The 27,275-nt window shown below is 61.3% G+C and overlaps 2 protein-coding genes across 4 annotated transcripts in view; one reads left to right on the forward strand and one right to left on the reverse strand.

Moving 5' to 3' along the window:
• The first annotated feature begins 744 nt into the window (after positions 1-744).
• Positions 745-1,672, forward strand: PHLDA2 (pleckstrin homology like domain family A member 2). Its single transcript, XM_049892844.1, has 2 exons — positions 745-1,222; positions 1,387-1,672. The coding sequence occupies exon 1, from the start codon at positions 832-834 to the stop codon at positions 1,213-1,215; it is 384 nt and encodes a 127-aa protein (XP_049748801.1). The 5' UTR covers positions 745-831; the 3' UTR covers positions 1,216-1,222; positions 1,387-1,672.
• A 2,215-nt stretch (positions 1,673-3,887) lies between these two features.
• Positions 3,888-27,275, reverse strand: part of SLC22A18 (solute carrier family 22 member 18) — a 29,583-nt gene continuing 6,195 nt past the window's right edge. For all 3 annotated transcript variants that reach the window (XM_049892828.1, XM_049892827.1, XM_049892826.1), the window contains 9 exons: positions 26,920-27,017; positions 25,801-25,961; positions 25,327-25,459; positions 16,872-16,990; positions 16,161-16,268; positions 13,338-13,438; positions 6,930-7,031; positions 6,532-6,652; positions 3,888-4,135 (listed from right to left, as the gene is read on the reverse strand). In XM_049892828.1, the coding sequence (XP_049748785.1) occupies positions 3,948-4,135; positions 6,532-6,652; positions 6,930-7,031; positions 13,338-13,438; positions 16,161-16,268; positions 16,872-16,990; positions 25,327-25,459; positions 25,801-25,961; positions 26,920-27,017 (1,131 nt within the window). In that variant the 3' untranslated portion in view covers positions 3,888-3,947. The remainder of the gene's footprint in view (positions 4,136-6,531; positions 6,653-6,929; positions 7,032-13,337; positions 13,439-16,160; positions 16,269-16,871; positions 16,991-25,326; positions 25,460-25,800; positions 25,962-26,919; positions 27,018-27,275) is intronic.

The raw sequence follows: 27,275 nt of genomic DNA on the forward strand, positions 1-27,275 counted from the left end.
AGCCTTTAAGCGAAGAGGGTGAATAAAAGGCCGCCGCCGGCGGCGGAAGGGCGATGACTCAGCCTACCCAGCGACCCCTTGTTCCGAGGCTGGGGCGTCCAGGCGGGGGAGTGGAGGGACTCTGGACCCGGGAGGGGGCCCCACCCAGACCGACCTGGTCGCAGGAGCCCGTCCCCGGATCGGGCCACCACGAGGGCCCAGAGAGCAGGGACGGCCCCAGAGAGACAGACTTGCGGCCGTCCCGCCCCCACGTTAATCAAGCTCTCCTGGTGCTGTCGTGCGCGGTCTCCGCGCATCACCGAGTCTGACAAGGAGTCGTTAGTGCCCCATTTTACAGACGAGAACACTGAGGCTCGGAGCACCTGCTCCTCCGAGCCCGCCGGGGGGAGAAGGGAGATCCTTCCAGGTGCTGCGGCTGGATGGCAAGATGGCAGATAAGGATCCGGGCCGCTTTCGGGGACGCTCTCCGGGCGGCCGGGGAGGGGTACCCGAGGGCAACCGCACGGCCTGGGCCCAGAGGGTGGAGGTCTGGGCTCCGCGGTGTCCCCTCTCCGACCGGTCCCGGGCCCGCGGGCGCTGCCGGTGCGGCGGGGTGAGTCACCAGACAGGCCCGGCCGCACATTCCTCCGGGGAGCGCGGGGCGGGCACACCGGTCACACCAGGGGCTGGACAGTGACGGGGCGTCGGGGGGCGCGGACGAAGGAGCCCGGGGAGGGGCGGGGCCAGGCGGGGCGGGGCCTCCATAAAGGCTGTGCCGGGCCGCGGGGGCGCAGAGCCGGCGCCGCAGCCACCGAGCCTCGTCCTCCGACCGCCCCGCGCCCCGCGTTCACCATGAAGACACCTGGCGAGGTACTGCGCGAGGGCGAGCTGGAGAAGCGCAGCGACAGCCTGTTCCAGCTGTGGAAGAAGAAGCGCGGCGTGCTGACGCCCGACCGTCTGAGCCTCTTCCCCGCCGGGCCCGGCGCGCGGCCCAAGGAGCTGCGCTTCCACTCCATCCTCAAAGTGGACTGCGTAGAGCGCACGGGCAAGTACGTCTACTTCACCATCGTCACCACCGACCGCAAGGAGATCGACTTCCGCTGCGCCGGCGAGAGCTGCTGGAACGCGGCCATCACGCTGGCGCTCATCGACTTTCAGAACCGCCGCGCCCTGCAGGCCTTCCACAGCCGCCAGGAGCGCGCGGCCCCCGCGCCCGCCGAGCCCCGCGCGCCTTGAGCCGCCGGTGAGGGCGCCCGCCTGGCCGCTTCAGCTCCACACGTCGGGAGAGCCCTGCCCTCCGTGGGAGCGCCCCAGAGAACCCGGCGGGGCCTTGGGGGACCCGCAGCCCAGCGCCGACCCTCCGCGCCTCTGGCTCCCGCCCCGCTGCTGACCCCCCTCTCCCCACAGGAGCCCGAAACTGGGCGAGTCGGGCCGGAGCCCGCTGCCTGGCCGCGAGCAGGAGCCGAGGGGGCCGGGACGGCGGAAACCCGGCGGCCGCCCACCGCCGAAGCCGCCGGAAGGAGGACTGTCCAGTGCCGAGCCGCGAGCCTCGCCCCGCTGCGCGGGCGCGTTAAATTATTCATACGTTTATCTATTTATTTTTATGGTTATTTGTCGTCAAACTGGTCTTAGTGTTTTGTTTTTGCATCAATGTGTCCATTCCAAATAAATAACCTGACCTGTTCCATTTTCTACCAGCCGCTGTGGTGTAGTGAGTTTCCTGCCGGGAGGCCTGGGACGGGGAGGGCATGTGCTGCGAGTGGAGAGAGAGTCAGCTGCGGGCCAGGAAGTGCCCTGGGGTTTGGCCCGAGGCTGACTGGGTGTGGCGTGGGGAGGACAGGCCCGGTGGCATGCTTGATGGGGGGGGTCACCCACAAACACCCCCACCAGGCAACAGCTCCTCCCGAGGTCTGAGCTGTCGCCGCTCACGTCGGAGGTGACTCCTCCAGCTGCCCTCCTCCCGCCCACACACCGCCTGTCCTTCAGAGACCGGAAGGAAGCCCCTCAGCCACTGGCTGCTGGCCCCAGCACTCCTGGCGGCCCCCACCCTGGCTGGGCCGGCAGCTCCACAATCTAGCCACTAGACCCTCCTGTCCAGTGCCCTTTGCCCGGCAGTGCAAAAGGCCTGAGTTTCAGGGCTGACACAAGATTAGGACATTGGGTGGAGGTCGGTCGTGGGAGCTTGACACCTCCCACCCCCCACACAGCCACTTCCTGAGGAGCCTAACCAGCTAGCAGTTCCACCTGTTTGCCTAGTCCAACCCTCTGTAAATGGGATGGTCCGAGAAGGTGTGTCCAGGGCTGCCCACTGGGGAGGCTCGGAAAGGTTTTGCCCCTCCACCCAGAAGGTCTATGGGTGATGAAGCAGAGAACAGATGGGGACAGGACTCTGCCCCCTAGCACAGTGAGGGGGGGTCTGCGTTTCAGGGGTCTTGCTGGACAGATGTCTGGTGGGGGAAGCAGAGTCAAGAGTGAAAGTACAGAATTTGACCCTTGTGGTGGTGGTGGTGGAGGGGTTGGCACAGGCCTCCCAGCTGGTCCCAGGGGACCAAGATGGACTGTCCCTTTGCTGGGCACCCTTCAGGAGTCCTGAGTGCTGTGCCCAGAGAAGAAACCATCCCCTGGCAAGGCATTTTCTCCCAAACAACTCTCTTGTGAAGCCCCTGTGAAAATGGCAAGGGAATAGAAAGGCCAGCTGCGGGCCTGCTCCCAGGGGTAGGAAGGATACCCTCCCAGGTCTCAGCTCCACTGATTGGGCCTCTGGACCCCCCAACCTCAGGCTCCACACTGAGGACCCCTCCTGTCCAGACTCTCTTCTGGGCAAACGGCCAAAGTCAGATGGTGAGCCCCCCATCCCTGGTGATAATTCAAGCAAAGGTGGGGTTGGCCTGGGCTCTTGGGCTGGGAAAGCGGATGGATCTCAACTCTCTAAGCTGCCCCCCCCCCCCCGACCCAGCCTGGGGACTATAGAGTTTTGACAGTTGCCTCTTTGAGGGTGAGTGGCCCTCATGGTCTGGGGTGGGGGCTGGGCATCTGGAGACCTTGGCTCTCGAAAGACCCCGTCACAGTTGTTTCCTCCAGATTGGTCACGCTGGCCCGGGTCACAGCAGTCGAGCTGGCCTGCCGTGCTGGAGTCCCTTCTCCAGAAAGCGCAGGGCTGAGGAGGGTGGTGAGGGGGATGGGCCATGCCCCTGGATCCCAGGTCCTGTTGCCTGGGCCCCTCTCTTCCGGACCAGGGCAGGCTGGGGGTGCCCAGTGAGCACCAGCGGAAGACTGGGGGCAAGTGGGCATAGGGCCTGGCCTTCCAATCAGCTCTAGGACCCCAAGGAGCCCTCCCTTAGGCGGCCCGGCCAGCGGCCCACCCCCACTGCCCTGCTCTGGTTTGGAGGTCCCTGATTTACCTCTGGGTCCCCCCTACAGAATGAGTGGTCTATTCCTAGACCTCCTTCCAAGCCTAGGTTTCCTGATCTTTTAAAACAAAAACCAGTTTCTCACTGGGGACTAGGGGTGGGGGTGAGGCATGACTGTGAAGGTTCATGAGGGCCCCAGGCAACCTGTTCAGCCCAAGGCCAGCTGGAGCAGGTGCTGGGGTGGGCAGTGGGTGCGCAGAGAGCTCCCATCTGGGGGGGAAGGGGTAGGCAGTGAGCTCTCATCTAGGGGGCGTAGGCATCAGGAGTGGGGTTTCTCAATGGCCATGGCTGGGGACATGCGGGGGGGCTAGACCATTGACCTTGCAGGGCCCACCTCACACCCTCACACTGGGGACAAACTTGGGGCCCCACCCCTTGGTCATCCTCGACTCCCTGGAGCAGTGTGATCCAGCCACAGGCCCCTTCCTCCAGGAAGCCCTCCAGGCTACCTGTCTGGCCCGACCCTGTGCAGGCAGGCCCCACGGTGGGAGTCTGCAGAAACCAGGCCAGCAGAGGTCCAGAGGGAGTTTATTGTCAGTGTGTGCCTGGGGCCCGCGGTCACCGGAGCTTGTCCCTCTCCTGGGGCACAGGCTTCCTCCAGAGTGCCAGGAGGACCAGGAGGTTGATGGCCACCTGAACATGTCCAAAGATGGCCACACCAAAGCCGTGATACAGGAAGCCACCCAGGGTGGGCCCCAGGGTGCGGGTCAGCGGCTGCACGGAAGCGCAGAGGCCCAGCATGGTGCCTGGGGGGGGGGCGAGGGAGGGGTCAGCCAGGGCCCATCAGCAGGGCTGAGCAGGACTGGGGGTCACCCACTGGGTCCGCCCACACCCCTCAACCCTCCCCTGCCCCCCACAGCCCAGTCCCCACATAGTGGAGCCTGCATGAAACACTCAAACACCCCAAGAAAAGCCAGCTCTCTGCTCCCTGGAACGCCGCTCCTCCCCCTCCCCCTCCCCCCTCCATCGCTTCCCCCCCTTCCCCTTCTCCTCCTCTCCCTCCACCCTTTCTCTCCCTCCCCCCTCCCTCTCCCCTTCCCCCTCCTCTCTTGGGGTCAGCTCCCAGGCCAGGCACCTCCTCCTTGCCCCAGAAAGTCCTGGCACCGAGGCACAGGAGGAGTCTGGGCCACAGGTCACTGGCAGCAGACCCCTCTGTCCCAGACCTGCCCAGGGAAGTGGCATCTGGGCATCAGGTGGGGACCCTTCCCCTGGCCAGCCCACCAGGACTTGGCCACAGGAGCGGCCACCAGTTGGCAGTTGGGGGGGCGGAGGGGGAACTGGGTGGGGAGGGTGGGGCTGTGGGGAAGGGGTCCACAGACATCCCTGAGTCACCACCACAGCACCCCCTCCAGCAGCCACCTCACTGCCCTCTGTGACCACGATGGGACTCTCATCCCTGGCAGTGGCTTCAGGGACCCCCTGCTGCAGCCCAGTGAGAACACCCCATGTCACAGGTTCCCCTGCTTCCTGCATCTGAGCATCAATTAGGCCACCAGTGGTCCCAGTGTGGCCGTGGGGTGTGTGGCCGTGGGGTGTGTGGTCGTGGGGTGTGTGGCCATGGTCCACACTGGGATAACATGGGGCAGGGGGAGGGGCACACATTCACTAAGCATTGGACCTCCCCAGGACATGAGGGAGGGGGTCAAGTGAGGAGGGGGACACCTCTTCCTCTCCCTAGACCCCCAAAGACTGCCAAGCTCCTGCTCCACTGTTCAGAGGGTCCTTGGCTCCCAGGCCTTCAGAGCCAGGCCCTCCCTGGGACCTGGGAGTGAGAAAGCCCAGTGGGCCATGACCTGTCCCTGGACGGGTAGGCAGGATAGGGCTGGACCCCCACTGCTCAGGGTCAGGCAGCTGGGAAATGTGGCAGCAGCCCCTCCTACTACCCACACGCCCACAATTACTGCCCCCTCTGTGGTCTTGGGTTACCAGACTGGCCCTGGGAACCCGTCAGGCTCCTCCCAAGCCAAGGGGGGTGGGGTGCCTCGGGTATGGCATGGGCCCCGTTGGCCTGACCTGGGCCACCACTGCCCTGAGAAATGGCTGCTCCCCTCTTGGCATCCAGGTCCCTCCTCCCTGCCAGGCTCTGTCTGCATCTCCAGACCAAATTTTCTGCTCCCTCCTCCTGGCCTCACCAAAGTGCCAGCCCCACCTCCTCCAGGAAGCCCTCCCAGCCCAGACTGGTCCGAACCACTAGAGAGCTGCCTGACCATGGAACGCCCGAGGCAGCTGTGAGGAGAGGTCCACCGGCTGGCTGCCCTGCTCCCGCCTTCCAGACACACGGGTGGATGGACTGAGGGTCAGCAGTTCCCCTGAGTTTTTCCGGGGCCCTCAGACCTGAGCCAGCCCACAGGAGCCCCTGAACTAGTAAGTGCCTGCACTGTGGTTGATGCTCAGTCTGTGTGGGAAGATGCCCCAAGAGGGAAAGCAGGTGCCAGAGTGAGGGCTAGGGGCCTCTGGGGGGCTCTCTCCTGTGGGGTGAACTGGGGGCTTCCTGGAGGCGAGAAGCCTAAGGAACCACAGGACTTAACTAGCTGTGTGCATTCATTCAGCAAGCACCTGGACACCTACTGTGTGCTGACGGGGTGCTGGGGGAGGCAAAGGGAGACCCCCCCAGCGGATCCCACCTCCTGTCGGGCCCCCCGCCCGTTTCTGCCCACTGGGCTGTCTTCCTTACTGTTCCCTGCAGGGGCCCACACCTCTGCTCAGCTGGGACCCTGCCTGGAACGCCATCTTTCCCTCCTTTCTGGTGGATTGCATGGGGTTCAAAACCAAGTCAAACGACACCTCCACGAGGCCCTCCTCCATCTCTCTGACCTGGCCCTGGACAGGTAGGCAGGGCAGGGCTGGACCCCCACCTGCCAGGCCGGAGGATGGGCAGAATTTTCACTTAAGCTGGCTTCTCACCCCACCCCTGCCATGCCCACTCGACCCTCAGAAGTCTCCACGCCCATCGGGTCTGGGTAGACCCAGCCTGTAGTTAAGGCAGCTGCTCCACTTGCAACAGCTGGGCAAGCCTCCCAGAGCAGAGAGCCGGGGTCTCCACAGAGCCGATCCCTCCCCCGGACACCCCTGGAGGCTGGCTGCTTCAGGCTGGGCCACAGGGCGCCAGTGCTCACCCGCCAGACTTAGGAACCACGCTCACCCGTGTCCGAGGCAGAGACGGCCTTGGTCAGCACACTGTCGGTGACCACGTTGAGTGTGCACAGGCTGAAGACCAGGCCAGGCACCACGAGGCAGAAGTGGAAGACGCTGGACATCAACGCCTGGTACAGGACAGGGCAGTGGCCATCCAGGCTGAGCAGGGCGGCATGGGACCCAGTGGAGGACCCATCCCTGGGGTCCCACCCTGTTCCTGTCCACCCTGATGGCTGCCCTCATGGAGGTGGCCCGGATCAGGGGGGAGGGGCAAGGGAGGTCCAGTGTGATGCGGCCTGAGGCAGGCCAGGGACTTAGTCCCAATTGGACACCGGGGGGACCGAGCAGCCATGCCCTGGAACCTGTTCTTCATGGGGGGTGGTCGAGGAATGGGATCACTCTCACCATGGCCAGTCCCGTGACTGTGAAGGCCAGCACGCTGGCACGGAGCAGGGTGCCCTCAGAGAAGCGATTGCTCAGCCGCCCGATGACCAGGCCTTGGATGACCTGGACGAGGCAGGAGAGAAGCAGTGCTGGGACCTCGCTGGCCCTCCCATGGGCTGGAGGCAGGAAGGAACCTCTAGACCAGGGAGCTCTCAGCAGCCCTTGGTGTTTCATACCCACCCTAAGCTGCCAACCAGGTCCAGGGCAGAGATGTCCCAATGGACCCCATGATAGCTCTGTGGTCTCTGGGGAAGTGGGGGCCACTCAGGTGCCTTGTACACGTACACACAGCAGTCACCCATCAGTTACTGATTTTAACATTTGAAAACCTTTGTGTCACTTTAATTTCAGGTGTGCCAGACATGTTTTAAGGAGCTCTGGTGGCCCAATAGTTAAACACTCAGGTGCTAACCAAAAGGTTTAGGGTTTGAACCCACCAGTGGCTCTGAGGGAGAAAAAATCTGGAAATTTGCTCCCGTAAAGGTTACAGCCTGGAAACCTTACGGGGCAGTTCTGTTCTGTCACAGTGGGTCACTATGAGTTGGAATCGACTCGATGGCACCTAACAACAACAACCGATGTATTGTCATCACACAATGGCTGGCTGACTGCCGGTGAAGGGGGCGGGAGTAGGCTATGACCTACTGTGCAGAAAGCAGCTTCCACCATTTGAAACACCCATGCATTAAAAAGCAAAGATGTCACCTTGAAAGCTAAGCAGCGCCTGACTGAAGCCATGGTGTTTTCAGTCTCCTCAGATACATGCGAAAGCTGGATGATAAATAAGGGAGACCAAAGAAGAACTGACGCCTTTGAATTGTGGTGTTTGGGAAGAATATTGAATATCCCATGGACTGCCAAAAGAAGGAACAAATCTGTCTTGGAAAAAGTACAACCAGGATGCTCCTTAGAAGCAAGGATGGTGAGGCTGCGTCTTACATACTTTGGACATGTTGTCAGGAGGGATCAGTCCCTGGAGAAGGACGTCATGCTTGGCAGAGTACAGGGTCAGCAGAAAAGAGGAAGACCCTCAGTGAGGTGGACTGACACAGTGGCTGCAACAATGAGCTCAAGCGTAACAACGATCGTGAGGACGGCGCAGGACCGGGCTGGGTTTCGTTCTGTTGTACATGGGGGTTGCTATGAGTTGGAACTGACTTGATGGCACCTAACAACTGCCATTTGAAAACCCTCACAGTGAGACCCAAGGACCTTAGTGGCTCTGCTGAGCCCCCTCCACTGTTACCCAGCCCCACCAATGTTACCCGGTCCCCACAAGCCCCACCCTGCCAACCCCTCTACCTCAGCAGGAGGCAGGAATTGCCCCATTTTACAGATGGGAAGACTGAGGCTCAGAGAAAGCAGGTAGTTGGACTGGGGCCGGAGCCCAGGTGCCCTGGTACCCAACCCTTGGCCATCTGCCATCTACAGATACTGTCCACGTGCAAGAACTGCGCCAGGAGCCTTTGTCTTTGCCACAGCCCTCAAAGCCACCACCTCATTTTCCAGCTGGGTAGACTGAGGTTCAGAGGGCTGACGTCACAGAGCTGGTGAGTGGAGGAAGCTGGGTGGAGCCCACACTACCACCTGCTGCTCCCAGCCCAGGTCCTCTGGGAAGGGTCCCAGAGGCAGGGAGTGGCTAGGTTTCCAAGGCTGTCTGCTGTCAATCAGTGATTGCTCCTAACTCTCGGTCTGTCACCCCCAAGAAAGAGGGGGCCCCAGGTTAAGGGAATTCTGCTGGCCCAGCTGTTAGGTGCACCCCTTCCTGCCCAGAGCTCCTCCCAGTGAGGGGGAGCCAGAGGTACCACGGCTGGCTTGGGAAGCCAGAGGGCGGGGTGACTCAGGGCAGGCCCAGCCCTCAGCGGCTCCCAGGCCCCTATCTGGTCATCTCACCTCCTCCACCAGCAGGAAGTGCAGCAGCCTGGGGAGGATGGGAACTGCCCAGGGCTGGGGTTGGGCCGTCCTGGGGGCAGCCCAGCCCTGCAGAACAGGACCAACCACTCTTCCCACTTCCTGCCGGCAAACCAGCTGTCTCCAAGTGGAAGCAGACATGAGCGCTCTTCTGAAAAAGCCTACTTATCTTAGTTTTTAAAAGGGAGATCTATTTGACAAATTTTACTCAGCGTAATACACCTACAAGGAAAGCATAAAACGTGGAAAGATTTAAATCAAACATTTCATTCAAACACCAAGACCAAAATCCTACAGTATTGGCATGCCGTCTCAATTTTCCCCACTAACTCAAAAACACTTCAATTTGTATGCCTTAACCAAAAACAAACAAACCCGCTGCCATTGATGCTTGATGACGGCATGTGTTAGAGAGGATAGCTGCTCCCCAGGGTTTTCTTGGCTGTAATCTTCAAGAAAGCAGATCACCAGGCCCTTCTTCCGCACTGCTGCTAGGTGGGTTTGCACCTCGAACATTTTGGCTAGTAGCTGAGTGTAAACTGTGCCGCCCAGGGATCTCCTTCTGTGCCTTACCAACCAAAACCCCACTGCCGTCGAGTCAATTCCGACTCATGGCAACCCCATTGGATCTCCAAGGCTATAAATCTCTATGGAAGCAGATGGCCACGTTTTTCTTCTGAGGGGCCACTGGTGGTTTCGAACTGCCAACCTTGCAGCTGGCAGTCGATCGCTTTAGCCACTGTGCCACCAAGGCTCCTTTTATGTGCCTTACGGGTTACTAAATGAAGCTAGGGCTAGCCACGCGCCTAATGCTTCACTTTTCATCGTAGACACAGCTCTACATTTGAGTTTTACTCAAAAGCTTGTTTTCTGACATGCGTCCCCTGCCCAGTGTCATTTAAGATCTCTGAATGGCCCCTGGCCTAGGATCTTTGGTGGTCGCTGGCTGGCCCACCCCTTTATCTCTCCTCTCCCTGTCAGCCTCCTTCTCCGATGCCCCATACTGTCCCCTGACCCAAGCCTCCCCGACCCTTGCTCAAATGGCCACCTCGCAGCCCCAAGAGTCTCCGCCTTCTGCCCACCCTCAGTCTGCTCTGTTCTTCACCCAGCAGCCAGAACCCTCTGCGGCCGCTGTCCCACTCCGAGTAAATGCCTGGGAGCCTTCTGGGTCCCCCTCTCCGGCGGGCCCTCTTCCTCCTCCCCCTCCTCCTCCACCCCTCTGCCTATGTCAGGTCCCCAGGCCTCCCCTTGGCTCCTTCCTGGCTCCCTCTGCAACCTCCCACCCAGGTCGCCCACCGCAGTGCTGGTCACACCCTGAGGCTGCAGCCCATGGCCCTAGCAGGCCCGAGGGGTCTGCAGACTTCGGGGGACTAGGAGGGTTCTTTCCACAGAAGAAGCTGGGCCAGGCTGCCCTGGCCCCGGGCAAGTGGGGGCCACTTTTTAAAACAAATCTCCCGGGGCTGCCAACTCTGTTTTTTTTTTATTATTATTATTGTTGTTTTCTATCCACCTCCTCTTCCCCACTAGGGAGTCCCCTGCAGGCCCATAGGCCCAGGCCCTCTCTCGCCACAGGCTGCCCCTCCTCCCAGAAGCCGCTATTTTAGCAGCATGGGTCAGAGGCACCGAGCAGGTGGCTCGAGGTGCAGGAATGCTCCCCGCCTCCCTGGCATGCTGCACTTCCGGAGAGGTCGCGGGGCTGCCCGTTGCCCGGTGGTCCCAGAATAGTGCCTCCCGCGCTCCGGCTGTTGTCCTGGGCAGCAGCACGGCACCACCTGTCTCTGCCGCCCAGGGTTTGGTCCGAATACCCAAGAGCAGCAATCGGGGGGTGCTGGGCCTAGAGGGTTTGGGGGCTGGTGGACAGGATACCCCGCCCCACCTTGCCTTCCCAGAGAGGGTTTTCTGGCCAGCTGCCACCATGCTCTGGTGTCCGATAGCATCATCAAGATGGAGAAATGAAGCAGTTTTCCATTCCCACTTCAGCTGAGTTGATTCCAACTCATTGCGGCCCCATAGGACAGAGTAGAACTGCCCGATAGAGTTTCCAAGGAGCGCCTGGCAGATTCAAACTGCCAACCTCTTGGTTAGCAGCCGTAGCACTTGACCACTACACCGCCAGGGTTTCCTAGTTTTCCATTAAACTCATCAGATCTGCCAACGACCCAGGAGGCAGGCACTCTCCTGAGCTTCATTGGCAGAGGAAGAGACCAAAGTTCCGAGAGGTTGAGACACTTGATCCGGGCCACACAGGGGTAGGATGCAGACGCTGGCTGCTGGGCACAGAAGCCAGACCCACGCTCCAGGCTGTTCTCTGCGGTAACACTCCCCACCTGGGGCCTGCTCTGTCTGAATGAGTCTGAATGAGGCTGGTTGCTGTGCCAGTCCACACTACACATGCACTGGGTTGACCACGGCCCTCTAGCATGCTGCCCACAGGCTGAGGGCTCACCCGACTCCTTTCAGACAGGACTCCCAAGCAGAGGGTGGAGTGGGTGGAGTTGGACCACCTCCTCCAGGCAGCCTGCCTTGCTTATGCCTTTGCCTGGGTTAGGGGCTCCCTCTGTGCTTCCCCATCAGAAAGTCCATTGCACTGGGCTGTGTCTGCCTGCTTGAGACCATTTTCCCCCCACCCCACCAGCTGTCACTGGTGTCTCCAACACCTGCCCATACCTCCATCCGTGGCCCAAAAGCAGAGTGCCTGGCTGCAGGAATCCCAAGAGAAAGCTGGTCTCTGCAGCCAGGCAACCTGGGTTTGAATCCTTCCCTGCCACTCACCGTTTGGACCACCTCAGCTCCCCCAGCAATGGGGTGATCACATGAACCCACCCCGAGCCATAAGCCCACCCATGCCAGCTCTGATGTCCCTGGGGCAGCTGATAAGGTTTGAAAGCAGCCTAGGTCTGAAACCCCCTCTTAGAGGTTTTGTCCCTTGGTTCGGCCAGCATGGACAGGCCTGGGGGTGCAGGCATGAGGCCCCCAGTCATGAGGCCCCTCCACCTGTCCACTCTGCATCCACCACTGCTGGCCTTGGACCGGGTGCTGGGACCCAAGCCCAAAAGCCCCCAGCCGGCATGGGGCCCCTGCCAACAGCCTCATAGGGGGCCAATAAGCCCCAACCTGCCCACGGCAGGTGCAGAGGGGCAACCTCAGGAGCTAGAGGTGGGGTAATAATGGAAGAGGCTCGCCCAGCGGTCTGAGAGAAGAGGAATGGGAAGAAGTGAGGAAGAACTGGGCACAGCAGTGCAGAAAGAGGAGGTCGACAGTGATTCTCAAGTGGACAGAGGAGCTGGGCTGGGAGCACCTGGCAGGTGGAGGGTGCTCAGAAAGGAAGGCCACAGTGGCTTCACCAAGAGCAGTGGGATTTTCCAAGGAGTCAACAGGCTCCCAAGAGGAAAAGGCAGGGGAGAGGGCTGGCAGGCAGAGGGGCTGCAGGGGTGGCAAGAAGCCATGCTGGCATTGGCAGGTAGGGATGGCACCACCTGGGCTAGAGTGATGGTGTGGAGGAGAGAGAAGGCAACGGGGGCACTCGACGGAGTTGGGACATAAAACCCCCCAGAGTGGAGATGGTTGGGGAGGGGCAAGGGAGGCCTGCTGGACCCTTAGCCCCACAGCTGGACAGTGGCTCTGCCCTGGCTGGGGAGGGGGATGCTGGGGAAGGGTCATGAGTCAGGTTTGCACACGCCTAGGCTGGGGGGCTGTTGTGGTTGAATTGTGTCCTCCAAAAAGATACATTCAAGTCCTAACCCCCGATACCTGTGAACGTGACCTTGTTTGGAGACAGGGTCTTTGCAGATGTGATCAAGCTAAGAGGAAGCCTTACTGGAGAAGGTGGGTCCTAACCCAATGGCGGGTCAGTAGGTCTCCTTATCAGGGAGAGAGGGAGACGAGAGACAGGGATACACAGGGAGAAGGCCAGGTGACCAAAGAGGCAGAGACTGGAGTGGGGCAGCCATAAGCCAAGGAAGGCTGACAGCTACAGGAAGCTGGAAAGAGGGACAGGCCAAAAGAATCCTTCCCTAGAGCCTTTGGAGGGCTGCCCCGCCGACCCCTGGATTTCCAGCTCTGGCCTCCAGAGCTGAGAGCCCCCAGTGTAAGATGTCTGAAGCCCCCAGTGTGAGGTGTGTGTTGGGGTGCCCTGGGAGCTCACAAAGGCCCCTCGGAGATGAAAAAGCTGAACCGTCCAGAGGCCACAGTGGACTGAAGGCCCAGAGCCATGCAGTGGCTGGGCACAGGCCCACACAGGGAAGCCGAGGCCAAGGGCAGGATGAGCATGCTGGGATCGGGAGAGGGGGCAAGCGGGGCGGTTGGCAGAGACAGCACTGCCAAGGAGGCAGCAGGGAGCGGGGATGCGCAGTGCAGAGAGCCTAGTGTGCAGACCGTTCCGAGAGGGCCAAGTGGAGGACAGCCCCACGCCAGGGAAGCAGGTCACATGGCGCGGCCACCGCACCAGCCCCAACTCACCATCTGCAGGACCCCGAAGTAGGACATGAGGTAGCCGGCCTGGACAGCCTCCAGCTGGAAGAAGTCCATGGAGATGATGGAGAACATGACCATGAAGATACCTGGGTCAGGGGACGGAGGCTGGTCAGGACACGGCGCCGCCCACACCCCTGGCTGCAGGGCTCCCTGCCCCATCTCACCTGGGGTGCGACCCCCAGCCTGGTCAATTAGGGGACCATGGGCCCTGGCCCCAGAGACTGTTCAAGGAGGCCACGTGATGGCCCCTGGAGCCACGAGAGCCTTCCCTGAGATTCTGCCTGACCCCCAGCACAGGAGGTGCCTCCCCTTGGGGGTGCTGAGCTGTTGACTATGAGCCAGAAGGTGCCTGAAGCCACTGCACAGACAGGGTGGCCAAGACCCAAAGCCATTCCAGATGAGACGGTCAGGAGGTGGGGACCCAGGGCTGATGGTGTGGACCCAGCTGAATCCCGAGACCTGCCTGTGGTCCTCTGTGTCAGAGGGAACCCCAAAGGCCCCCTGCTTTCTCTGTGTATCTTTTTTTTTTTTTTTTAATTATTGCGGTACATACACATGCAAGAACTCATCTGCCATTCCAGCGTTCTTCACGTGCGCAGTTCAGTGCCATGAGTTATGCTCATCTTGTTATTCAAAGTTACCACTGCCCCTTTCCAAGTTTCCCATCACCCTGACCAGAAGCTCGGTGTCCCCTGCCCGGAAGCTCGGTGTCCCCTGCCCAGACGCTCAGTGTCCCCTGACCGGAAGCTCGGTGTCCCCTGACCGGAAGCTTGGTGTCCCCTGACTGGAAGCTCGGTGTCCCCTTACCAGAGGCTCAGAGTCCCCTGACCGGAAGCTCAGTGTCCCCTAACGGAGACTCCCCCCTCCCCTCCCTCCCACCTCAGTGACCACTAATAACCTTGGTCTCCATACAATTGTCTCTTCTAGATGTTCCGTCAACGAAATCAGACAGAATTTGTCTCCAAGCCCCTTTATACTTAGTTGGTGACTTGGACCCTGGTCACTGCAGCTCAAAGACCTGGCTACAAGGCCTGCATGGGGGAGGGTGGGGCTCATATGGAGCTGGCGAGAGCTGGGGGTCAGGATTGGGGAGCCCCCTCCCCACCTCTCGGCCCCACAGAGCACTCAGTGCAGTACTGCCCAGGCGGCAGAGCTCTCTGCTTCGGGGAGAGAACCCCTCAGCACCAACATCGACACTGGGCAAATCTGCTACAAAAGACCCCTTCGGAGTGCTGAAAATCAAAGATGTCACCTTGAGGACTAAGGTGCACCTGACCCAAGCCATGGTGTTTTCAATCGCCTCATATGCGTGCGAACACTGGACAATGAATAGGGAAGACTGAAGAAGAACTGACGCCTTTGAATTGTGGTGCTGGCGAACTCCATTGATACACCATGGACTGCCAGAAGAACAAACAAATCTGTCCTGGAAGAAGTACAGCCAGAATGCTTCTTAGAAGTGAGGATGGCAAGACTTCATCTCACATACTTTGGACATGTTATCGGAGGGACCAGCCCCTGGAGAAGGACATCCTGCTTGGTAAAGTAGAGGGCCAGTGAAAGAGAGGAAGACCCTCAACAAGTTGGACTGACACAGTGGCTGCAACAATGGGCTGAAGCATAACAAGGATGCTGAGGATGGCGCAGGACCAGGCAGTGTTTTGTTCTGTGGTGCGTGGGATAGCCATTGGTCGCAACCGACTCGACAGCACCTAACAACAACAACCAACAACGAAACATTTGAGAACATTTGAACGGTGGGCTTGCTAGTTTGTTCTCTGTCTTGTTCCCTGGAGTGCCATTTAGAGGGTCCTAGCCAGAGTTTCTGAGTGGAAGGGGTCACGATTCGGCACCTGCTGGGTTGGGCTGTGGTCAGGGGTGCCAGCAGCGCGGACTGAGGGGCTGGAGGCTGTCTGTCCTTGTGCTGATGACCAGGACCAGCGTGCCTTCAGAATGCCTGCATTTACTTCCAGACTACGGCTGTCTTCTCTAAGTCTCAGGCTGCCTTGGGAGAACTTGGAATGCAGAGGGCAGAACAGGTTAGAACTGTGGGGGAACAGGAGGGAACGGGCTTGGAACGAGGCTCTGTCCTTGTTGCTCAGCATTACGGACAGAACTGTGTCCCCCAAAAGATTATGCTGCAGTTCTAACCACAGCACCTGTGAGCACGACCTTGTTTGGAAACAGGGTCTTTGCAGACGTAATTAGTTAAGTTTACATGAGGTCACTGGAGCAGTGTGGGCCCTAATTCCGTCTTACAAAAGAGGAGCACAGACACAGAAAGACAGAGGGAAGACAGCCACGTGACAACAGAGGCAGAGACTGGAGAGATGAGGCCACAAGCCAAAGAATGCCTGGGACCACCAGGAGCAGAACAGACAAGGAAGGATCTGCCCCGAGAGCTTCGGGAGGGAGTGCGGCCCTGCCCACACCCTGATCTTGAGCTCCAAGCCTCCAGAGCTAGAGAGAACAAATTTCTGCCCTTACAGGCCCCCCAGTTGGTGGTGCTTTGTCACTGTGGCCCCAGGACACGCAGACCCCCCGTGACCTTTCTGGGCATGATTTGGAGGCGCTGGTAGGGAGGCGGGAGGACAACCTCCTCCTCTCTTGTGCCACCGGGTCTGCACTGCCCAGTGTGACGGAGGGCTGGGATGCAGTGGAGGTGAGACGTGACGAGAGGGCAGACATGGATACGAGAAGCCGGGAGGAGGCAAGGGCCCTGCCCCCTGCCCTGACCCCACCTCTGTCCCCACAGCCCAGAATTCTCAGCCACACAGGCTCTGCACCTGGGCGGCAGGTGGGACTCACCTGAGGGGAAGCCGGAGACCACCTTGATGAGGAAGACAGGCAGGACACCGGGCAGCAGCAGCAGACGGGTGATGGCCTTCAGGTCAAACACGCTGGCCCTGGGTCCACCTGGGGCACAAGGAGTGTGTGAGACCACCCGTGCCCCAGTGCCCACCCTCCACCAGCTTCTCTCTCTCTCCCTAGAGCCTTCAGAGGGAGCTCGCGGGTACTGATTCTGGACTTCTGGCCCCCAGAGCTGTGAGAAGACAACTCTGTTGTTTCGAGTTCCTCACTTTGTACGGCAGCCCCAGGACGCTCAGTGCCCCCTGGAGCTTCCCAGGGCCCCCCAAACAGCACCCCGCATCCCCTGCCTTCCTGCCCCGTTCTCCCCAGGCTCCCTTCCTCAGACCCGAGTCTGCCTGACTATTCCCTGCATCCCTGGAGACAAGGACCATAAGCCCCTGTTTGTGACCCACTCCCCCAGCTTGGCTCCGATAGGGTCAGCAGCTGGGAGCCGCCAGCACCCTGGCAGGGCTCAAGGTATGAAAGTGGGTATGAGGGTACCCCCTAAACCCCCCATGTCCATGTGCCCCTAGCCTGGAGCACACACCCCTGTCCTGAAGATGCTGAAGCAGGGACCCGGGCGGAAACCTTGCCCGAGGTATCAGGGCACTGAAGGGAGGGAGGGACTCGTTCGTGCTGCACACAGGTAGAGCCTCCAGGTGGGCTTACCTGGCGGGGTGGCCTGAGCATCCACACTGGCCCCTTTGGTGCTGGTCGGGATGCAGGTGAAGCTGAGGACGGCACCCAGGAGGTTGGCAGCAATCGCCACGAGAGCGGGGCAATGAATCCTGGGGGCAGCAGCACAGTCAGCAGGGCTAGAGGGCACAGGCACCACGTCTGACCCCCTCCCTGCCCTCAGTCACTCTCAGGCCTCAGCCTGAGAACAGTTCACTCCAACCTAGATGTCCCCACGGCAAGGGTGAGGGCAGGACTGTTCCCTTGGGGCACATGTACTCACAGATGGGTGAAGGACCCCTGACGCTCTCAGCTCCCCTGACCTTGGCCCTGTGGCCACAGCCCTGAGTTCGTAAGGACTCGACCTGGAGCCTCCGGGAGTGGTGGGTAGGGGAGCCAGGACAGCCAGCTCCAGAAGGGCTGGGACAGAACCCTGGGTGGGCGGTGGGTTTTCCCGGGGTGGGGGGAGGGTCGCCCCCAGACAGCCGAGGTGCAGGGAAGGCCTAAAATATCCTTCCTGGGGTAGGGAAGGGCTAGGCCTTTGTTCCAGTCCTGGGGAAGAAGCATCAGAGAGCCCGGCGGCACTGCGCAGGACCTGGAGCCTCAGTCCCAGGCTGTGAGGGGCAGGGCTACAAGGTCCCACCCGTTATATGGATGAAGAAACTGAGGCTCCCTGGGAGAAGGCCCTGTCCTCCAGCACACATACACATATATGCACACGTGTACACACACAGGCACACCCTGCCATCACAGCTCTGGCAGGAAGTCCCAGGCAGGGCAGGCAAGGCCTCTGTGCCCAGCGGGACCAGGATGAGGACAGCCTGGCCTCCCCTGCTGTGACCTACCTGAGACCACATGGTCTGTCCAGGGTAGAGCTGGAGTGTGCCCATGGACTCTCCCCCCTGTTGGTCCCTCTGGGGCCACTGTGACCTGCTGCCACATGCCAACTGCCCCCTGTCCAAGACCTTGGGTATTTGAGTTTTCTGGCAGCTGGGGCTCCCCAAAATGGGCCTTCCCATTAATCGGCAGGCAGTGGGGTCAGAGGGCGGCTGGGACCTGATCGGGGCTTTCGCCAGGCCCCAGAGAGGGATCAGGTTAGGCTTAGGCCCCGCACCCCACCTCTGGCCGCAGGGCTGGTTGTGACGTGAGGGCTGCCCCCGCCCTGGGTGGCGGCCTGCAGAAAGGGCCCTTTCTTCTGAAGTCCAGCCTCACAGGCCCACACGTCACTGCCCGGGCCAGCTAGGCACGAACAAAGCCCACTTTCTCTGCCAGATGCCCTGGAAGTGCGTGGAGCAGAGGCGGCCACTTAGAGGGCTATTTTGGGAGGCTGGTGACAAGAGGAGCAGGCGGCAGGCAGCCAGGCCTCTTCTCTGAGGATGTCGTCTGTCACCAAAGGGTGACTGGCCAGCCGGAAGCTAGCTGTCCTCTGGGCCAGGAGAGCCTTGGTGTGGGGACGCTGGAGGGCCCAGGGGGTAAGGGCCACAGTGCCCTGGGGGCCGAGCAGGGCAGGCTGTCCTGTGGAACCTGGGTTGTCTTCTCCCCCTAAACAAGATGCCACAGGAGAGACCGGGGCTGAAGAGACCACAGTAGGCATGTTTCTAGCTCTGCAGTGGCAGACCCCGGCATTGGCCCGCAGGACTTTCTCAGCCGGGAGGCCCTTTCCAGCTTTGTGCCCACCGAGTAGGCATGTCTCTGTCCCTCCAGGCCCAGCCGGGATCCCTCTGCCCCTCAGGAAGCCTCCCAAGTCTCGCTACCCTTAGCACCCTTAACAAAATCACCCCCTCCATGGGTGCGCCTCCTCCCTGGGGTCCTGCTGTGATCGAAGGACATTGGATAGGGGTCTGGGCCCCATACCTGGCTCTCGTGGGCTCCAATGTTTTTAACCACTGAGCGAGCAGTTCTTCAGGGGAAGGAGCCCTGGTGGGGCAGTGGTTAAGTGAACGGCTGCTAACCAAGAGGTCTGCGGTTCGAACCCACCAGCGGCTCTGTGGGAGAGAGATCCGGCAATCTGCTCCCACAGAGATTACAGCCTAGGAAACCCCATGGGGGCAGTTCTAGTCTGTCACGTGGGGTCACCACAAGTTGGGATTGAGAGCTCTTTGGGGACACTGTTAGTGGTGGTGGAAACCAGGCACGGTCACTGGAGGTGGCCGAACAACGTGGTGGCCTCATCAACGCGGCTGAGCTGTGCGAGTGAAGACTGCAGGAATGGCCCATGTCCTGTGGCCTATGCACTCACCACAATGAAAACCAAGCCGAGCGACCATGATGAGGGTGGGGGCCCATTCAGGTTCTCTCTCTCCTTCCCACACCTCCCCCACCTTTATGTTTTTGGCTGGACAGGAGCCTGGGCAGATGGACGCATGGATGCAGAGAAAAGGACCTTGGATGGGCCCTTGGGGCTGGACCCTTCTGCCCCTTGCCCTGTGGCTAACTTGCTGGGTGACCGCATTTCCCCTGTCCCCACCTTGAGTCTGTGTCACTTGGGGGCCTGTGGGAACCCTGACCCACCCCCATCTGGCCACTGCGAGGAAGGCCTTTGGAAGCAGCAAGCCAGCGGGTGGGGGCCTGTCAGGCAGCAGCCCTGGCCGAGGCAGGTGCGCCTCATTCTTATCTCAAGGGCTGGGTGCCCATGTTATCTGGAGGGCGGGAAGCCTGGCCACCCCCACCCCCAGACTCTGTGCCTGGGCCCCCGCCGCCTCTAAGGTGGCAATTCCTCATGCCCTCCCCACCTACTCCGAGGTGCCAAGAGGTGACGGTACATGGCCCAGGTCACCCAGCAGACAGGGTGGGACTCGTGCGACCCCAGGCCTGTAGGACCCCAGGCAGAGGCTCATCCTGCTGCCAGGAGCTGCCTCCTCTGGGCTAGCCCCCAGGCGGCTCAGGAACCTCCCCGGCTGCATACCCTTCTCGGCCTAGCCTGGGCGACAGCAGGGGGCCACAGCACCTTGCTGGCGGGACGGCAGAGGTAGGGGCCCTGGAGAGTCACGGCCGCCCAGCCAGGGGCTTAGGAGAATTCACCCTGCCCAGCACGATGGGTAAAATGGAAATCCGGGACCACTCCTGGCTCAGACCTCCCTTTGCCTTCCAGGGCCCCAGAAGAATGCTCAGAAGCTGTGTCCAGCCTACATCTTCCCAGAACTCTGTCTCCCCAGCACCCTCCCCACCCCCACCCCCAGCCCAGCCCTGCCACTCTCGGCCGCTCTCGCCCTGTCATTCACTTCTTAGCCCTGGGACAACTGAGGTTCTCTTTCTGAGAGCCCTTGGTAGGTGATGGATGAACACCAGCCAGGCAGGCACCAGCCAGGCAGGCCGACCGATGACCGGTGAGTCACTCCCGTCCCGGCCGGCCCTACTGCCTGCTCATTAACTTGTAAGGGAAGCAGCCGTGTCACCGGAAGCCTCTGTCAGCGGGGAAAGTGTTCCCCACGACCTCACCCAGTCCCAAAGGCCCAGATAACGCCTGAACCTTGGGCTCCCGAGGCTGTATTCCGGGGCTTCTGGTCCCAGATACTGTGGTAGGAGGTATGTGCTGAGTCACCATGGACCTGCCAGATGGGGCAGGAGCTTGGCACCTCACAGGCCGGGTGGAGCCCAGGGCCCCTGGTAACCCTGGAACCCACCTCGTCCATCACATCCAGAGGTATCTGACATCTGGGCCGAACGCTCCCACAGCCCAGTGCTCAGATTCTCGCCAGGCCCACACAGTGGCTATCCTGGGGGTTTCTGTCTGGATCCCGACAGTTCTGGGGGGACAGAGCCCTCAGTGGGAGGATGGGAGTTGGAATCTGGGGCTGCAGGCCCAGCTGTGAATGCTGTGTGGATTGTCTGCCTAGAGATGGTAAACTCCACAGTGCAGGGACCTCGGCTCAGTGCCCATGAAGTGCCTAGATTGGAGGCTGGCACATAACTGTGGGGGACCCTGGAATGCACCCCACTGAGCCCCCAACGCACAGTAGTGGGGCAGGGGTTGCAGACACCCTTTCATACGAGGCCCACGACGATGAAAGGGGCAAAGCCACTGGACTTGGGCCTGCCTGGCTTGGGAGGCCGGACACCTCCACAGGGACCCACGTGGCGGGGGGGTGCGCGATGGAGGCCCCTCCCCCTCCACAGCCCCTCCCAGGTGGTGAGCTACAGAGACCATCCCACCCTCAGCCGAGCCTGCCTGACTCAGGCTCAGTCCAGTAGCTCACCCGCCAGCCTTCCGGGCCCAAACCAGTTCTACCAGTGCCCGCCCCCACAGGCCATTGCTGCACACCCACTTCCTCCTGGCACCTGCTGCGGGGGGGGGGCAAGGGTGGGGCATGGTGGGGGCCTTTTGGGGCTGGGGCAGCCGGGGTTTGGGTGGGCAGGGAGGCAACTCTGCAGGGGGCTTCACCTTCTCCTGGGCCTCAGTTTCCCCATTCATTAAAGGAAATGTTGGGGGTGGCCACCCAGGGTGTGAGAAGAGGGGCTCATGGCCCTTACGAAGCACCTTAGGTCTCAGGATGAAAGGAGGTAGGGAAGCTGATGGAGTGTTCTAGAAGAGGAAGGACCTGGCGGAGGGGGGAGCCTCTGAGAGGGAGAGGGGAGTGAGCTGTGTCTTCTGGGTCTGCAGCTAGGATGGAGTGAAAGGCAGTTGCGGACAGGGGAAATGTGGGTGGGGCTGGCGAGGGGAAGTCCACATGGGGTGTATGTGCACCTGTTCACTGAGCCCTGTGGGTGCCAGCTCAGGGCCGACTCTCATACTCACCCTGGAAGCATCTCTGGGAATAAGTGAGGACTGATGGGCCCATTTCACAGGGGACAATATTGAGGCCTTGGTGAGATTAGGAAACGGGCAGAGACCAGTGGCTGGGCTGGGAGGGAAGTGGCCTCTCTGAGCCACAGGGGGAGTCCATCTGGGGTGGAGCATCAGCCCTGCCCTGGTCTAGGGCCTGGCCTGGCCTGGCGGGGGCAGTCCCAGGAAGGACAGGCCCGACGTCAGCTGAGACAAGCGCAGACATGCTAAGTCTGCCTCAGCTGCTTGCGTCAGCTGGCTACCCCACCTGCCTGTCTGCCCAGCTTCAAGGTGGCCACTGCCCCCAGTGCTTGGGTTAGTGTCCACGTCCACGAAGGTCCCTGGGCTGGAAGCCAGCAGGGAGCTCAACTGTTCCTAGGGCTTAAAAACCTCCACGGCCAGAGCTACAGAGACAGTGCACAGATCAGCGGTCACCAGGGGTGCTGGGGTGCTGGGGGAGGGATGAACAGGGGTGGCCAGGGCATTTTCAGGACAGTGAAACTACTCTGCAGGACGCTGTAATCACCGACACGTGACACTGGGCATTGCTCGAAACCCACGAGACTGCACAACACAGAGTGACCCTCACATGAACCACGGACTTGAGTTAATAATTGCTGTTAGCTGCTGTCCAGCCGATTCCAACTCATGGCGACCCCGTCTGTCAGAGCAGAACTGCGCTCCATAGGGCTTTCAAGGCTTTGACCTTTCGGAAGCTGAATGCCAGGCCTGACTTCAAAAGTGCCTCTGGGTGGGTTCGAACAGCCAACCTTTCAGCTAGTAGTCGAGCACTTAACCATCTGCGCCCCCCAAGTACTCCTATATGTATATTATATACACAATACACATATGTACACATGCAAACACATTTAACATACGTAGATTACATATAATAACGTGTGCATATATGTATGTGTGTGTACACGTATACACACACGTACACACATACACATTTCAGCTATAGTCAAGCACTTAACTATTTCTGCCACCAAGGACTTAGTTAATGATGCTAACAATGTGGCAGAGGATGCAGGCTGTTACTAATGCGGAAGTTGTGTGTGCGAGAAAGAGGGAATAGGGGCCCTCTCTGAACTTTCTGCACAATTTTTCTGTAAACCTAAAGCTGCCCTAAGAAATAAAGTCTTAAAAAAAGAACAAAAAACTTCCCCACACAGACGACAGTGGACTCAGCCCAGACCTCTCCCCCAAATGCGGAATCCCGCATTCGACTGCCTTCTCCACGTGTCCCTGCAGCGTCTACCAGGCACCCAGACTTATGCCAACTCCGATCTGTGTATAAGGCCACCCTGAGTTCCCAGGTCCACTTTGGGCATGGCCTTGGCACTGCCGTCTTGAGTTCACACCCATGTCCCACCCTGCGGCAAAACCCATCCAGAATCTGGCCTCTGCTCCCACCCACTCCGGGCACCCATCGCATGCCCAAGCCGGGGGCCCCCCTGCCCCAATGCTCTAGCCCCATGGCTCTGCACTCACCAAGCACACTCTGCTTGGGGCCTCAACACAGGCTGTTTCTTTGCCTCCCCCAGATAGTCTCAAGCCCACCCTCCCTTCCCCCTGTCTCTTCTCAAATGTCCCCTGCTCAGAAGGGCCTTGGCCAACGGCTGTCCACCCAGCCCCCTGTTGCTGCTCTTTTTTTTTTTGAAATCCGACCATATAGTGATGGGTTTTCATTTCAAGGAAGGACTCGGCCGGTCTTGCTGGCTGCCGGATCCCCAGAATCTGGACTTGCTGCAACACCGAGCAGCTGTTCAATGGTCACTGGCGGGTAAACACATGATCACAGGGGTCCAGGCCCACCCCTCTCCAGCTCCCTGCTCACCCCATCAGCAGACGATAAGGAGCTGGGAGGAGGCCCAGGGCCGTGAGCAGAGCCCTGCGGCACACCACTAGAGACCATCCCAGAGGGAGGTGCCATATATGGGCACCATACCCTCCTGCCCACTCGGATCTCTGGGCTCAGCTATCAACCAGCTGCCACCATTTGGGGCTGGTCTTTGGGCATTTGGGGAGCCCAGGCTGCAGGCTGGCCTGGGAAAACTGAGGCCCTCAGAGACCCAGGGCCTGGCTTAGGGTCAACTAAGATTGGAGAGCCTGGTGTCCACAGAGGTGTCTCCCCGACATGGAGTGGTTTCTCAGTGTATGTAGGGGTCAGGCATCAGGAAGGGAGGCCGCTTCCCAGGATGGAGCCCCAGGGATCGCTCACACAGACTGGTGGCCAGTGGGCAGGTCGCCAGCGGGCACTGAGCCTCTGGGCAGGAAGCAGGCAGGGCCTCTGCCCAGAGCCAGGCGGGGCGCTGCCCCAGCACCCCACTCCTGATAAAAGGCTTTGGGCTCAATGAATGTGAGGGGCAAGGTCCACTCTTGTGAAAGAGGCCGATGGTGTGGGTGCCACTGAGTCATTCCTGGACAAGGCAGGGATGGGGGTAGGGCGCATGGGGGGGCTGGTCTCCCAGCAGCGGAAGCAAAGCCTCCTCCCTGGCCAGGTGGGGCGTCTCCAGGGACAGGTACATTGGGCCAGGGTTCAGCTCTCCTCCCAGGAGGCAAGGCCAGAGCAGCTGGTATGGTGGAAGGGGGCAGGGTGTGGGGTCTGCCCTTCGGACCACATGCAGAAACTGCCAGGGCTCAGGGGGCTCCGGAGGTGCCCAAGCAGGAGCCGAATCCCACAGGACAGGAAGGCCCTGCCTCAGGGAGTGCAAAGCTGGGGGTGGGCAAGGCCCTCCTTTCATACCATGAGCTCAATTAACCCCCCACATGCATGGAATCTACTGTCAGATTCCTATTTCAGAGTGGGGAAACTGAGGCAAGGAGAGGCGAAATGCCCTTAGTACCCAGCCAGGGGGTGGCAGACCCATCGTTCCTCCCCACTCTCTCTCCCAGCTCCCCCTCTGACCCCCAGCTCCAGGGGCTCCTGCCACCGCCCCCTGCCCGGGGAGCACCTCCTTCAGAGCCTGTTCCCTTGTGTTGAAGAAACGGACGCTGAACAGGCAGAGGGCCGGGACCACGCAAGGGCCAGGGCACCTCCTCTGTCCCCCTGCCTGCCCCGACTGCCAGGGTCGCCCTCCGGACACTGGGCTCCGGGCCCAGCCGCCCTCGCCCCTCCAGAAGCTCGGGGTCGGGCTGCTGCAGCGACCCCCGCAGGCGCCCACGCCCCACGCCCCCGCTGCGGCCCAGCGCCGGCCCCGTCCTGGCCTCTCGGGCCCCCGGGGACCTGCCGTCTGATTTCCTTTAGGACCAGCCCAATTTCCGTCTGCCGCGGGGCCCGGGCGGGTCTTCAGCCTCGGACAGCCCAGGGCTGAGCGGCCTGCGGGTGACCCGCGCCTCGGCCCAGCACCCGGGCGCGCAGATCCGCGGGGTTCCAGCGCGGGGCAGTGGTGGTGGCGCCCTCTGCCGGCCACGACGCCGCCCCGCCCCGCCCCGCCCCGCCCCGGCCTAGGCCCCTCCCACGTCTAGGCCCCGCCCAGGCCTAGGCCCCGCCCAGTCTAGGCCCCGCCCTGTCGCCTAGCCCATACCGTGCGTCCGCCGCGCGCCCCGCCCTCCAGCCCCGCCCACATCGCGAGCCCCGCCCCTCCAGCCCCGCCCAGTCTCCATCCGGGCGGGGCCCACCTGTGCAGAGGAGGAAACCGAGGCCCAGGGAGGCGCTGCCCGCCCGCCCGCCCGGCCACTCACCCGCACGCGGTGCTCAGGGTCCCGCCGAGCAGGGAGCCGAGGATGACGCCGACGCCGAAGCAGAGGCCGAGCCGGCCTAGGGCCTCGGGCCGCTCCTCGGGCGGGGTCAGGTCCGTGATCACCATCTGAGCGGCTGCGAGCGAGCGGGGGGCTCAACGCGCGGACCCCCACGCGGACGCCGGCCCGCCAGCGCCGCGCCCCACCCTCCGCCCCGGCCAGGCCCTGCCCCCGGCACCCGACAGTCCGCCCCGTGGGCCAGGCCGGGCCCTGCAGCACCCTTTACCCTCCCCCGCCAGGTCACACCCCCACTGCGCCCCTTCCCCCCAACTTCCTCACCCCAGACTTCTGGCTCGGGCCCAGCGCCCCAGGCCCCACATCGCCTCCCCTGCCCCCATGCTGTCCTCTCCAAGACCCAGACCACGCCCCTCCCCCACTGGGCACCCCGACTTTCTGGGCCGCCCCACCGCGCCTTACCTGGCAGCGTGTGCATGAGCGCGCTGGGCAGGCGCGAGGCGAAGAGCAAGGCGACGCCGGGCAGGGCCGGGCTGCAGGCGGCCGCCAGGAGCCCGAAGAGCGCCGAGGCCGCCAGGAAGGACAGCGTGAACGCAGCCCGCGCTCCGCGCTGGTCTGCGAACCTGGGGGGGGGGCGGGGACACGGGGTCAGCCAGGTGGGCCCCACCCCTCACCGACCCCTCACAGACCTGGGGTCCCCACAGGTACATGCCTGCCCAGGCCCTTCACCCTGGGGTTACCGGGGAGCCAGGCCATCGGTGCGCCCTTCACACCCAGCCAGGACTGATGGGGAGATTGGGGTGGTGGGAGCCTGGGTGGCTGTGGGGCTGCGGTGCTTCCCGGGCACACCTTCCTCTTCTCTGGTCTCAGTAGTCCTAATGGGGCTGTGCAGGGGCAGTGCGCTGGGGTGTCTAGCCCTGGAGTACGTTCCAGCTCAATGTGAAAATAAACTGTTGAACTGCATGGACCAGGGCCTATGCACTTTACAGGAAGTGTGTCCCAGGCTCAAGCCCCTAAACCCATTCACCTCCTGGTCTGTGTTCTTTCTAGTATGCATGGGACCACCCCACCAGATGTCCCTCTCATTCTGCCTTGTCTGCCTAAATGTTACTCTGAAGATTTCACTTCTGCATGTTGTTCTGCCCGCCGTGACGGCAGCCAGGGATGATGTGGCCACCATATCTCTGAGATCAGTAGGATTTGGGGGCCACAGTCCCTGGAGCCCCTGCCTGCAGTCCTGGGCGGTCCCTGGAGTCGCCTTTTCAATAAAAGTTGATGGTCTGCTGCCCAGCTCAGGATTCTGGGTGTTTACAGCCATGAGATTCACCATTAAACCCTGTCTGGCCACAAACCAGAATCCGTGAAAGCCAGGGGGCCAGAGAACACTTGGGACAGGGGCTCGACTCTCGGCTGTAAGGGGCCAAAGCTGCCCTATGCCTCAGTTTACCCGTCTGTGACTCAGGAGCCACCGTCTTGCCCACGTGGGGCCCAGTGTGAGGTGGGGAGTCTGGCATGACTCAGCCTGATGAGTGGGCGGGGTCACCTTGGGGTGGGGGCTCATGCACCCTTCCCCCACGGTACCTGCCGAACACGGGCCCGCCCAGCAGCTGGAGCACTCCGAAAATGGTCTGCAGGTAGCCAAAGGCGATGGAGTCCAGGCCCAGCCTTCGGGCCAGGTACTGAAACACAGGAGGGGGGCCATGGGCGGGACCCCAGGACTGAGCATCCAGGGCCCCAGGTGGGTGGGCGGGGGGGGGGACTTTGAACAGAGGCTTCACCCATGAAAAGCTGGGTGGGGAAGGCGGTAGCACAGTCCATCAGTTGTCCCAAGTGCCCTGATGACGCTGGGAGGCAACCATTTCCTAGCAGGAGACGAGCCTGCTCTGTGTGGCTCTGCCTTGCAGCTCCAGCCCTTCCAGGCCCCTCCCGCCCACCGA

This window comes from Elephas maximus, chromosome 7, assembly GCF_024166365.1.
Source record: "Elephas maximus indicus isolate mEleMax1 chromosome 7, mEleMax1 primary haplotype, whole genome shotgun sequence".
Classification (NCBI taxonomy): Eukaryota; Metazoa; Chordata; class Mammalia; order Proboscidea; family Elephantidae; genus Elephas; species Elephas maximus.

Excerpts from the sequence above, each read along its gene's own strand:
- PHLDA2 (XM_049892844.1), top strand. The coding sequence starts at position 832 with ATGAAGACACCTGGCGAGGTACTGCGCGAGGGCGAGCTGGAGAAGCGC.